Source organism: Trachemys scripta, chromosome 9 (assembly GCF_013100865.1).
Source record: "Trachemys scripta elegans isolate TJP31775 chromosome 9, CAS_Tse_1.0, whole genome shotgun sequence".
In the NCBI taxonomy this organism is placed as follows: Eukaryota; Metazoa; Chordata; order Testudines; family Emydidae; genus Trachemys; species Trachemys scripta.
Window position 1 is genome coordinate 93,385,486 of NC_048306.1, and position 13,322 is coordinate 93,398,807.

A 13,322-nucleotide genomic window follows, 5' to 3' on the forward strand; every position below is an offset into this window, starting at 1 on the left:
TGACAAAACTCCCATTGACTTTAGTGGGTCCAGAATTTTACCCTTTGCCTTCAGACCTGCCAGTAAAATGCCTAACACACTGGTGATCTACGGCTATTAATATATAATGGTGTTGTGAATGGTGGCTGCAAATGTAGAAACACCAGAGCTGTGAGCAGGAGAACCTTCACCACCACCAACTGAGGTCTCTTTCATTTGAGCTAAAGGCAGAGGTGAAAGTTAGCTGGTCCAGTCTGGTGTACCGGCAAGAGCCGGTACGCCGTGCCGGACTGGACCAGCTTCCCCAGACCGGTGATCTAAAGGGTCTGAGGCTCCCAGCAGCGGCCGGAACCCTGGGCTGTTTAAACTGCCACCGGAGCCCTGCTGCCAGAGCCCCTGGATGGCGGAGGCAGCTCAGGCGGTGATTTAAAGGGCCCTTTAAATAACCGCTGGAGCCCCCGGCTGCTGCCGCTACCCTGGAGCTGGGGCAGCGGGGCTCGGGCAGAGATTTAAAGGGCCTAGGGCTCCAGCTGCTGCAGGGAGCCCGGGCCCTTTAAATCACTGCCGAACCTCACTTCCCGAGCCCTGGGGTAGCGGCAGCGGGGCTCCGGGGGTGATTTAAAGGGCTAGGGGCTCCCGGCTGCCGCCACCGCAACAGAGCCCTGGGCCCTTTAAATCTCCGCCAGAGCCCGGGGTAGCGGTGGCATCTGAGAGCCCCTGGGGCTCCATCAGCGAACTAAAGGGCCTGGGGCACCGCTGCGGTACTGGCAGCTGGAGCCCCGGGCGCTTTAAATCGCCCCCTAGCCCCGGGGCTCCCAGCCGCCTCTGCAGCTGGTAGCTCAGGGGCCTGGGGATTTAAAGGCCCTGCCTCTTCCAGTTGAGGCCCTGAGGTACTGATGAGTCCTTTAAGTTACTTTCACCCCTGGCTAAAGGAGCAGTCTTTTAGCTGTGACTGAGGAGCAGGCAGTCGATTCACTGGGACCAGCCTCTAGAGGAAGAGATGTTCACACATACTCAGCCAGTGTATTGCAATAGCAAGAAGCTGTTGATGTTTTGATTTTGAACTTTCTTCCCTTGGATTGGAACTTTTTTACTTCCATTTTGAGTTGGGTTCTTCCATTTTATAACATGGACAACTAAGTTGGTTTATAATTAATGCATCATAATTGCAGATATATTTAAAAAAAAAACTCCTTTGCATTCAGACAGAGAACGGCCTAAGAGATAACAACATAAAACCAAGAGTCTCTGAGTGGGAAGTGATTCAGGAATCTGGTGTGAAGCTAAAGCCCATGTATGGCCCAGGATACACTGGCATGAAGAACTTGGGAAATAGCTGCTACCTCAGTGCTGTCCTGCAGGCCATTTTCAGCATCCCAGAGTTTCAGCGAGCGTAAGTAATTCTCAGCAGTGCTTTGCACAGGCTCTGATGTCACAAATCTATTATTTATGTAATCCATATAGTATACTCTTATGGTAAATGGCTGTCTTCCATCCAATTCAATGGCTTGACAGAGAGTGTTTGCAGACTAGGGACGAGGAGGTCCAATCCCTTATGACTTCATTGATGTAGGATTGATCCCAGGCTCATAAACTTCAGCCTGGTCTGCACACAGTTTCTGTACTGGCATCTATTTCTCTGTGGTACTTGAATGGCTCCCATCCCCCTAGTATCAAAGTGCTTTACCATCTTTAATGTATTCATTCTCTCAACACCTTTGTGAGCGAAGGAAGTGCTGTTATCCCCATTTTACAGATAGGGAACTTAGGCACAGGGTCTTCCTGAGGCTAAGTGACTTGCTCAGGATCACAGAGGAAGCCTGTGGCAAAACTGCTGAGTGAGAAACAAATGCTGTTGTTTTCAGTTCATTTATGATATTTCTCTTTCTTATTTTATATCTCAGAGTTTTTCTAGACAGTCAAAGTTGAACACTCAGCACTCCCAAGTGAGCAGCTCTTTATAGTTGTTCATGAGGAATTGCACATAGTTGAAGATAAAACTCAGCATGTTCCTTTATATCCCAACGGAAGTAGTGTATGTCTTGAAAGTGACACTCTGAGATCTTGGACATCTTCCAAGATTTTCATGTAGCACTTGCCTTCTGGAAAAGAAGGCGGCTTACCTGTATGGAGTGGTGTCTGCAGATTCATTAACTCCTTCACTGCAGGACCCTTGTGCCAACTTCCCTGACTCAGTTTTCAATGTAATATCCGGATTGACTTTGCCAAGTGCGGCTGCTTTCAGCAGCATGATTGTTGGACCTGTCTGGAGTGTTTGACATCACTGATACAGTGAAGATTTTTAATGTCGGAAGATGTACCAGGCTTAACTTGGACATATTCTTTCAATGTGGCCCTACCTCCTTGGCAGATCTTCGTTGTGTTCTGATAAAAACTGCTTGCCAAGCACTGCACACTGTGACAGCACTGAATGGACTCACATACTCTTCAATGCCCGTTGAAAAGGCACAAATTAATCTATCTCTCTCTTTGAAACCGGGCATCAGAAACTTGTTTTCAGACTGCAGACCTTACCATTTGTATGATGTATATCCAGAATTCAGTTAAAGAGCCATTGATTAGGAGCCAGGAACTCATTAGTTCTAATCTTGACTCTGTGCACATGGGCAAATCACTTATTATCTCATAGAGGTTACTTATCTCATAGAGATGTTGTGAGACTTAATTAGTGAACATCCATGCAGTACTCTGATGAGAGTAAGTGCTACTGTTCGTAAATTTGCTGTCTACCTGTCCATGGTGCTTATATGGCTCCCTTCTCTGTATTTGAATGCCTCACAATCTTTAATGTATTTATCCTCACAACACCTTCTGATGTAGTGCAATGCTACAATTTTACAGATGGAGATCTGAGATACAGAGAGACTAAGTGACTCTCTCAAGGTCACACAGGAGGGCAGTGGCAGAGCAGGGAATAGAATCCAGATCTCCCAAGTCCCAGTCTAGCATTCTAACCATTGATCTATCCTTTCCCTTGGGTTAGGAGCTTCTAAAGCAGTGGGGGATTGTTTGTTTGCATCATGGTGGTGGCTTAAGCTTGTCACTATAGAACTCTTCCAAGACATGAAGCTTACTTAAGTATCACTGCAGCACAAACTGCTAGGGTATCCAGGCGTCTTAGCAAAGGACCCAGATAAACTCACCTATAATCTTTGACCATTTCTCCTTTATTCTCACTGCCCAGGTATGTGGGAAACCTTCCGAGAATATTCGACTATTCCCCTCTAGATCCAACACAAGATTTCAACACGCAGATGTAAGTGCCAGGTTCCTATTATTAAGCATATTGAGCCAAGGATGCTACGGCAAACTAGCTGTAAATAGTAAGAGAGCATCTTGACATGGGTTGGGGGAAGGACCGGGGAGGAAGAATTATAGGTATATGTTCCAGCCTAGCTAATTGTAGACAGTAAAGAGATTTCAAGGAGTTAAAATTACTGTCAGTTTCTTTGCTCCAAACCTGCAGGAAAACCTTTGTCTTTCTGTTTGTTTTTTTTTCCCCTTCTCCCTACAGGGCTAAATTAGGACACGGCCTCCTTTCGGGCCAGTACTCTAAACCACCAATGAAATCTGAGCTTATTGAACAGGTGATGAAGGAAGAACACAAGGTATTTGCCTGAGCATTCGCAGCCTGATAACTAGGTAAAAGTGACCTCCTGAGAAAAGGGAACAGGTGCTGGCTATTGGAGAGCGTGGGGGTGCAGTTGATCCCATGCGGCATGTTTAGCAAGGTGTAATGTGCAAGATTCCCCTCAGGAATCTATTAGTCAGCAGCTATTCGTGCAAAGTTTTAAAGGGACCGGTTTTTTTGCTAATAGGGTATTCTGTTGCTCCAGCTGTACCATGAACTCTTGTGCACATACGTAAAGGGACAACGGAAGGCTATTTTAGAGAGCTCTAAATATTTGCGATTGAACTCCTCAACCTGGCTAAAGCTCAAAATGAAGGATAATGACCCAAAGGACCTGATCCTGTCACCAGTGAAATCCAGGGCAAAACTCCTGTTGATGTCAGTGCCATCGGGATAGGTTCCAGTATGGCGAACAGAAGAATATTTAATGGTGCAGGAGACTTTTGTCTCTGTAGGACTGACTTCTTTATTGTAAATAATGCAATTTTATGGCCTCTGTTTCATAATTCACCACTTCTGATTAGCGATGGGCCAGCCTAGGAGGTGGCGTTCAGATCCCTGTCTAATCTGGAGTTAAGATGGGGCGTAGTTCATATCTGATGGTGTGGACAACTTGTCCAGCTGTCTCTACCCTGGAAACACAAGAGTAAAGGTGGGTTTCGATACCCTCCATCCTGCTGCCACTGGAGTTTCAAGGAGGTACAATTGTGGCCCATGTCTATTTTATGACATAATACAATTGTGGCCCATGTCTATTTTATGACATAAATCATTTACAGTAAGAAAAGCTGACAGCTGCTTTATGTGGAGTGGAGATCAGTTTGGGTCTAAAGTAAAGGCAGTCATAGAGAGGCACAGTGTATTACAGTCAAACATCTGTAATATATAAATGAGGAAAGGGGAGAGAAGGATTTTTCCCCTAGCCTGTCTCATATAGGTTCTCATCCATCCATAATAATGAGCACTCGTAGTGTGGAACTGACCTTTTATTGCAAACAGTAGAGCCATACATGGGCAGTAATTTTGCAGTAGCAGAGACATTTTGTAGTTCCTGAAAGTCCAATATTGTCCTTGTTTCTAATCTCTGGTTTGCTGTTGCATCTTTCCCTTGTGGCATGAATGTTAGATCTTTTTCTAATGCATAAACCACTGCTCCTTTTTCAGTTTGCTTACCAGATATCCAGAGCCAGCCCTGGCTGGTATTGCCGCATCCACCTACCGCCATATTAACTTATCTGCACACTCTTCTCTTTAAACAGTGGGTACCTTATGCTTTTATTCACACAACAGTCAAGCAGCCTATCAAGCCTCCTGTATATCCTACTAACTTTTGATCCTTATCACATCAGTCATTTTTGAACAAGACATACTAGGCTCAATTCTTGTGTGATGCTGTCTGGTCCCTGGTAAATAAGGGGTGCCAGCTAATCTCCTACCTCCTTTTGCACAAGTGCTCAAGGGAAGGTTTACGGGCGCTGGTGAGGCAGGCGGTGAGGTGGAGGAGGGAGAATGACTTTGGGGACATCATTTGCTATGGGGCAAGGAGTGCAGTTGCCGCCTCCCCCCTCCCCCCCGATCTTGTTACACTCCTCCCCCTCGACTTTGGACAGGGTCTTTATGAAAGAAAATCTCCCCCCCCCCCCCCCGAATTTTTCTGAAATGATGCCCATGTTTGGGAAAATCATGTTCCTTGCCCAAAGCTGTAAGGGGGTAGATTGAACCCCCAAACTGTGGGAATTTGCCTGTTTACTTTCTGATTGTTAAATTATTTTACTTTCTTGTTACAAACACTAACCCACAGGGATTCATAGAATCATGGATTTTAAGACCAGAAGTTGTCCTCCTGCATAACACAGGCCATAGATTTTTATCCAGGGTGGGCCCTGCCTGGCTGTCGTGGTTATTTTCTGCTGAATCATTCCACCAGTTTACACTTTATTAGCAGCCAAGGAGGAATCCAGGATGGGGTTCCATCAGCAGTTATTCCCAGGGCAACCTCTGGCTGCTTGCCACCCTTCCCCCCAAAGGGTGGTGCTCCGAGCAGAAGTGAGGAAGCCCTATGCGAGTGGTGTGGACTTGCAAAATGGGGCATTGAATGGTGTGTTCTAAGGAGGAACCCAAGAGGGGAAGTTTGGATTTAAATCTCAGCTTTCCCAGGGCTCAGTTGGGGGCGTGAAGTTGTGAGGCTCTTGGTTGGGCCCATTACAGTATACGGTGTGAGCTCTGAAACGTGGATCCAAGTCTGGGGAAGGAGGGTGCTAGGCACATGTTTGGGGCTCCAGCTCAGTCCCATGTTAACCGCCATGTTCTCTTGCGTTATGCGGCAGCGTTGTTTTTGGGGCCCCTCATTGACCACTGGGCAGAGACGTTCCCTCTCCTCTCCAGGAGCTTCTCCGCAATGAATTGGGGCGAGGATCATCTGGGCATATCTCACCTAATCAGTTCCCTGCCACTAGAGGGGCTTCAGGCATTGGTGGCACCTTGATCTCTCCTGTTCTCAGCCTGCGGCTCACAGCAGTTTAATCTAACTAGTCATTGGGCCATAGGTGCTGACTCTGTGAGTGCTCTGGGGCTGGAGAACCCACAGGGAAAAATTAGTGGGTGCTCTGCACCCACCGGCAGCCAAGCTCCCCTCCCCCCCGCCCCACCTCCTTCCCCCATGAGTGCACCACATCCCTGCCTACCACCCAGTGCTTCCCGCCCGGCCGCTGCCAAATAACTGTTTGGCAACATCAGCATGGGACGGGGAGGAATAGCAACATGGTGCGCTCAAGAGGAGGCGGGGAAGAGGTGGGGCTGGGGTGGGGATTTGGGGAAGGGGTTGGAATGGGGGCGGGGCAGGGTTGGGAAGAGGCAGGGCAGGGGCGGGGCCTCATGGAAGGGGGTGGGGCCGGGGGCAGAGGGGGGGGTCGAGCACCCACGGAAAAGAGGGGAACTCGGCGCCTATGCATTGGGCTCAATATAGGGGGACCTTGGTGAACTTTAATGGCGTGTGTTATACAGCAGGTCAGGCTTAGAAGATCTAGTGCAGAGATTCTCAAACTTCATTGCACCGTGACCCCCTTCTGACAACAAAAATTATTACATAACCGCAAGAGGTGGGACCAAAGCCTGAGCCTGCCCGAGGCCTGTGGCTCTGGGTAGGGGGGCCGAAGCCCGAGCCCCACCACCCTGGCCGGGGGGGCCAAAGCCCAAAGGCTTCATCCCCGGGGAGGAGGAAAGGGGCCTGTAACTTGAGCCCCACTGCCCAGGACTGAAGCCAAAGCCTGAGCCCCGGGTGGTGGGGCTTGCGTTTGGGCTTGGGCTTGGGCTTAGACTGGCTGGGTCCTGGGGCCAAACACCAGCCCTGGCGACCCCACTAAAACTTTGTGGTCCCGACCCACAGCTTGAAAACCACTGATCTAGTGGTTTCTTCTGGCCTTAAACTTTATGAAACCGTGGACCACAGTTCATCTTTCCTCTGTCTGCAGGGGGTTTCATTATCTCATGTTTTTCTCACCCCTTCCCCTCCGCTTTCAATTAAAATGCTAGTGCTTCTAGGCTTCCCTTATTTTCTTCCGGCAATCCCTGTTGGTGGGTGACTTTGTAGTATCCTGGAAGCAAGCCCTTAGTTACCATGAAAATACAGTGTTGTCTTGCCAGGCGCACGCTATAGAGGTTTATATCTGTGTAACTGTATAACCTCAATTTACTTTGATGCTGTTTTGGCAGTAAAATTTTGGATCTAGTTTGTATTTGTGTCCCTGCCAACCTTTGTTACCCTGAGCCCAATACAGAACATGAAATTTAACCAGAGACCAACCCTCCCTCCCACCAAGGTGGGATGTTTGGAAACAAAAGGTCAACTTGTAATAGATACTGAAGATACTGTGTCTGGAGGGGAACTTTCTTTCTTGGAAGAAGCATCTATGATAAATTCCAAGATGTATTTTTAGATATAACAGAAGCTGGACATGCTTTTGTCACAGAAACAGAGTGATAGTTGCCGTAGTTACCTATATTATACCCCTCACCACCCCCACTTTCTTTCTGATGCTACAGAAATTTCACCCGACCCGATATTCTTATTTAAAAGGGAATTTGTCAGTAGACAGATTTTGAACAAAGGTGGAATCTCTGGTTTGCAACTGTGGTTTGCGTCATCTAAAATCACATCTCAGTGAACGCTTCTCCTGAACGATTGCTTTGCCAGTGGTTTAGTCCTAGGTTTACAGAAGCTTTGGTGAATCTGCTTGCGTTTCATTTATTAAAAGTTAAGAACTAACGTTAATTCATCATTAACACTGAGAAATGGAGGATACAATTTTCAAGAAGTTCAACACCTCCGTGTTAAGGTGTCTACAGCGACTAACTTGTTGCATATCCTACGGATGTTTAACAAAACAAAGGGCAATGTCTTAACTTTCACATTTAATGGGATGAGGGGGATTAGAATGAAAACTGCATCTCCACCTTAGCTACAGCATTTGCTACTGTGAATGTTGTAATAAACTATCCAGAGCTTTCTGCAGAGTAACATTTGGGGCTAATCTCTGCCAGTTAATTAAATAGAAAGAGCGCCATCCATGGGCACAAAAGAATATGCATTGTTCATAATTTAGTAGATTCAAATGTCTTCAAATGTCTTCCTGTTTAAGCAGTTTTTAACATGGTGTCAGGAGTGAAACAGTTTTTACTGTTTTAATTCTTTGTTGTACTAGGGCCTTGTTTAGAAAGTTGCTGGGGTAGACATTTCCCACTCTCGCTCCCTCTGGTGGCATTGCAATGGTGGGAATTTTGTAGATAAATGCTGCTGTAGACCTAGTGCACATTTTGCCCTCCAAGATGTTTGCTCTGGCATTTGCAATGAACAAGTACAATTGTGTAGGGATTTTTGGCCAAACCTGTAAGACTGTTTCCTTGACTCCTGTTTTTTGTGTGTGTGACATGAATTTCACATCTTACTCATGAGCATTTTTCACCAAGTGCAAATGGGCCTTTAACATCCTGGGTCTTTGGAATCCAGCCATAAACTGTCAGTGGGTGCCACCTGTCAAAGCATTTGTGTGAGATTTTGAGTGGTTCAGTCCGCTCTATATATAGCTAAAGTGTTTTGCAACTGTTGATGAGGAAAGTATGCCTGGTAGTCTATAAATATTCCTGGTTCTGTGGTGTTAGAACCTTCTTTCCACTACGGTAAAGCAGTTTAGGAAGAGCAGTGGGCTACTTGGAGCCATTTCAACATAAAAAAGAGCCCCAAAGTCTATAGAGTCACCAGGAACTGATTTTTCATTCAGGACTTTGCCACTGATCTTGTTTTTTGGCTTAAATTGATCAAGTTTCCCTCTGGTGGAAAGGGCTTGCTGTGTGTGTAAGATCCTAGTCTCGAGAATACGGCACCTTTGCACATTTTTCTTGTCGCTACTCAGATGGTCGAATAAAAGTTGCATTTAAATGGCAATGGGGCTTAATTCCAAATTCAGTGCACCAAAAATCTGGGCAAGCCTGGTTGGGGGCCAGGCAGTTTGCTTGCTTCTAAGTCCTTCTGTCTTAGAAGGAAGCAGGGTATACAGTTTCTCCTTTGATGCAGGGCAGTTGAGGACACCAATATGATATACAACCCAGTATTCAGAAATTCCCAGCACTCTTAAGTCTCTAGATGTTTACAGAAGCCCTTAAAGAGCATCTTAGTGTAATGATATTACTGATGTACTGCCAGCAGCTGAGCAAGCATTGTAAACTAAGGGCCTGATTCTGATCTCCATTGATCTAAAAGGAGTTAGTCCTTGTTTATACTGGTGACACTGAGATCAGAATTGGGCCTTCTGAGTGAAAGTTTCCTTTAAAAATGTGGTTTACCTGTGTCATATTTCATGCTGCTTCTCCTATATTATAATGGGGTGGTAGCACCACTCTACTTACTTGTTTACTAGCCTGTTTTTCCAAGTGCTCTAAAATACACACGCTTGCTTGGATTGTCTTGAAAATTATTGTGCCTCGTGGGGGCCCAATCTAGGATTAGTGGTCAAGTGGTAGAGAAGAAACCTCCTTGAGCCCCTCCCCCACAGATGGTCCCCACTCATGCACTATTCTTTACCATAATTTCCTCAAAAAACTTCCTTAAAAAAAAAAAACTTCCTTAAAAAACAAGGGAAATTCACTGTCCAAAAACTTTAACACAGAATTAGGATTGACTGGCAGTGCCTTATATCCTTCCCGAATGCAGTATGCACCTGTGCTTAAACCTCTGTAAACCAGGAATTACAGAATTAAGGTTCACACCATCCCCAGCCTGCATCCTTTACTCTGCCCTCTTTGAGTGAGGCCCCAACTTGCCCTTGTCAGACATCCTAGCATGTTTTCCTTCCGGAGGATATAGGGTGCTGCAGGGACAGAGCCCACAGGGGCTGCAGGAGAAACTGTCAACCATGTTCTTTCACTAAGGTGAAGTCACATTTTGGGCAGGCTTAATGAACACCAGCTAGCTGCATCTGGCCTAGATTTGGCCTACTCTGCACAAACCACTCCTGAGTTGCCAGTTGTTACCACCTCTGGACCCTTGTCCTAAGGATTCCCTCTGGAACAACACCTGCACTTGCTTCTGTCATGTAGCGTGCTGTGTCGTGTAAGTACTGTTGTAAGCACTCCCCGCACCAATCTATGCAGCTGTGCTGAGCGCAGTGACAGGCAGTTGGAGTGTGCAGATAAATGAGAGAGTTCTGTCGGTTAAACACATAACTTAGTTATTCTTCATGTCTTCTTATTATAAGGCAGCCCTGGCTGAAGCATAATTACAAAGGCCAGCTTTAGGGGACACAGGGGTGGGGTGCAGCTGATGTATATAGTAGTTCTTTGTTTCCTGGTTTTCAGAGATATAAGTATAGGTGCATTTGCTGTTCTGGAAGGATACGCATCAATGCTGGTCAATCTGAATGCTGCATTTACAAAGCTTTTAGGCAGTGGATTATGAATCACATTCAATGGCATGGCTTCATTTCCTGTGGCACTTTGATCATGAAACCTAACTTTTAAGGTTCGAGCCAGTGTATAATTCAGACCAATGTGCACAGAAGTGCTTTTCAAAAATATTTCTCTTCTTCATTTGTTTTTAGCCTCAACACAATGGAATTTCTCCTCGAATGTTTAAGGCCTTTGTAAGCAAAGGGCACCCAGAATTCTCCTCCAATAGACAGCAAGATGCACAGGAGTTTTTCCTGCACCTTATAAACCTAGTAGAGGTGAGAAAGTGTTCACTACTTCTTCTCTTTATCTCTGCTTGACATGTTAGGAGATGAGAAACAGGACAGTATGTGATCTCATCATGTTTTTACAAACCCTTTAAGGCCTTGGCTACACGAGAATTGCACTGATCTAACTAAATCAGTTTCTAAACCAGTATAGTCCCTTTCAACAGCTACCCAGTATACAATTACAAGTATACTGGTATACAATTACAAGTTGTCAATATATTTATAATTATGAAGACTGTGAATGTTAAATGGAACAGGTATTATTATTATTCCACATATTTAGATCTTCTTCTGAAGCAGATAAATCACCCTGTCTAGCTCCCTGACAAATCTCAGCTGTATGTTATTGAATCATTATGGGGAAGATGGATTCCCATACTGAAAGCAAAGTGTCTGTTGTATGAAATGTTACTTCCATTAAGCTGCAGCTCAGTGCTACAATGCAAAAGAGTCAACACTGTGAATGCTAATGCTTTCTTTAAGGCATTGAAAAGGAAATTTACAAAGGAGACGAGCAATTACAATTTAAAGCATACCTCCCCTCTCCCCCGCCCTCCGGGATTAAGGGTGTTTGTTCATGTGTTACGCTCTGTATGAAGTTATTCAGATCTGTGTGCATAATGTTCCATGTCCCAAACCACGTGCACTGATTATGGGGGTGGTGAGTAGATCTTTTCCTGCAAGTGCCTGATAACAGACATTAACTTGCATAACAAAGAGAAGGTGTATTATTTGAGTGGCATTCCAGCTGGATAATTAACTAAAATTTGCTTGTTCTGTTTCAATGCAGTTCTCAGAGCATAAGAGTAATAATCTGGTTGCTGAAAGGATTCTGTAAGGCACATTCTACCCAACATATTTACTGTAACCTGCCTTCTTCCTGCTCCCTACTGTTTCTTTCACTCCATGCAGCATATCTCTATTAAGGCCCCCATTCAGCAAGTTACACTGTGTGGGCAGACATCACACGGGGGAGGGATAGCTCAGTGGTTTGAGCATTGGCCTGCTAAACCCAGGGTTGAGAGTTCAATACTTGAGAAGGCCACTTAGGGATCTGGGACAAAATCAGTACTTGGTCCTGCTAGTGAAAGCAGGGGGCTGGACTCGATGACCTTTCAAGGTCCCTTCCAGTTCTAGGAGATGGGATATCACCATTAATTAAATCTGTCTCTCCTCACGGATGTCAGTGGCAACTTCCAGGCTCATGCAGGGCTCTTCCGGCATGGACTAACATGTGGCCCTTAGGGCGTGAGCTCCTTGGGGCAAGGGTGGTATCTTTTGATGTCTGAAAAGCAGTTTGCATACTCTGGGCTCTGGATGCTACTCAGGTGATCAGGTCTGATCTTCCCTTCAGAGAAACCGCATTGGCTCAGAAAACCCAAGTGATGTTTTCCGGTTCCTAGTGGAAGAACGCACACAGTGCTGCCAGTCTAGGAAAGTCCGATACACAGAAAGGGTAGACTATCTCATGCAGTTACCTGTGGCCATGGAGGCAGCAACAAACAAAGGTAAAGTCAAAAGGGTGCTGGTGGGCTGGCTTGTTGGTGCTGTCTGTCTAAAATCAATAAAGGAAGGCTGATAGGGGATGGGCTAGGCTGATAGGGGATGGGCTTTGTGTCCCTGGGTTGGTTGGCAGCAACCTGGATCGATCCTGGGATCTCTGAATCTTGGAACATGAGCATCTACTACTTGAACTAAAAGACCCAGTTCTGTTAGCCAGGGCTGTAGCACCTTCATAAGTGGCCCATCCACATTGAGTTGGTGGTGAGCTACATAGAAGCTAATCAAGAACACAACATTCCAAATCGGCTTGCATGCCTACAGGGTGTGCATATGTGTAGACTCAGGGCCCCAGGTCTGCCTGAGTATTTCCAGAGCATGGGGAAAGTGCTGCAAAATGAAGAGGACTCCTCTTTCAGAAAGCCTTTGACAAACTCCCACAGCAAAGGCTTTTAAACAAAGTAAGCAGCCGTGAGATAAGAGGGGAGGTGCTCTCATAGATCAGTAACTGGTTAAAAGATAGGAAACAATGAATAGGGATAAATGGTCAGTTTCCACAGTGGAGATGGGTAAATAGCATGGTTGCCCAAGGATCTGTACTGGGACCAGTGCAGTTTAACATATTCATAAATGATCTGGAAAAGGGGTAAACAGGGAAGAGGCAAAATTTTCAGACAAAATTACTCAAGATAGTGAAGTCTAAAGATGACTGCAAAGAATTACAAAGGGATCTCATAAAACTGGGTGACTGGGCAACAAAATGGCAGATGAAATTCACTGTTCATAAATGCAAAGTAATGCACATTGGAAAACATAATCCCAACTCTACTTTCCAAATGATGGGGTTTAAATTAGCTGTTACCACTCAAGAAAGAGATCTTGGAATCATCATGGATAGTTCTCTGAAAACATCCACTCAATGTGCAGCGGCAGTCAAAAAACCTAACAATATGTTGGGAGCT

General features: G+C 45.7%; 1 protein-coding gene across 1 annotated transcript in view; it reads left to right on the top strand.

The window, feature by feature from the left end:
- Positions 1-13,322, top strand: part of USP13 (ubiquitin specific peptidase 13) — an 86,281-nt gene that overhangs the window by 48,476 nt on the left and 24,483 nt on the right. Inside the window, exons 8-12 of the mRNA XM_034780748.1 lie at positions 1,185-1,372; positions 3,185-3,256; positions 3,515-3,608; positions 10,723-10,848; positions 12,215-12,368. Of these exons, the coding sequence (XP_034636639.1) occupies positions 1,185-1,372; positions 3,185-3,256; positions 3,515-3,608; positions 10,723-10,848; positions 12,215-12,368 (634 nt within the window). The remainder of the gene's footprint in view (positions 1-1,184; positions 1,373-3,184; positions 3,257-3,514; positions 3,609-10,722; positions 10,849-12,214; positions 12,369-13,322) is intronic.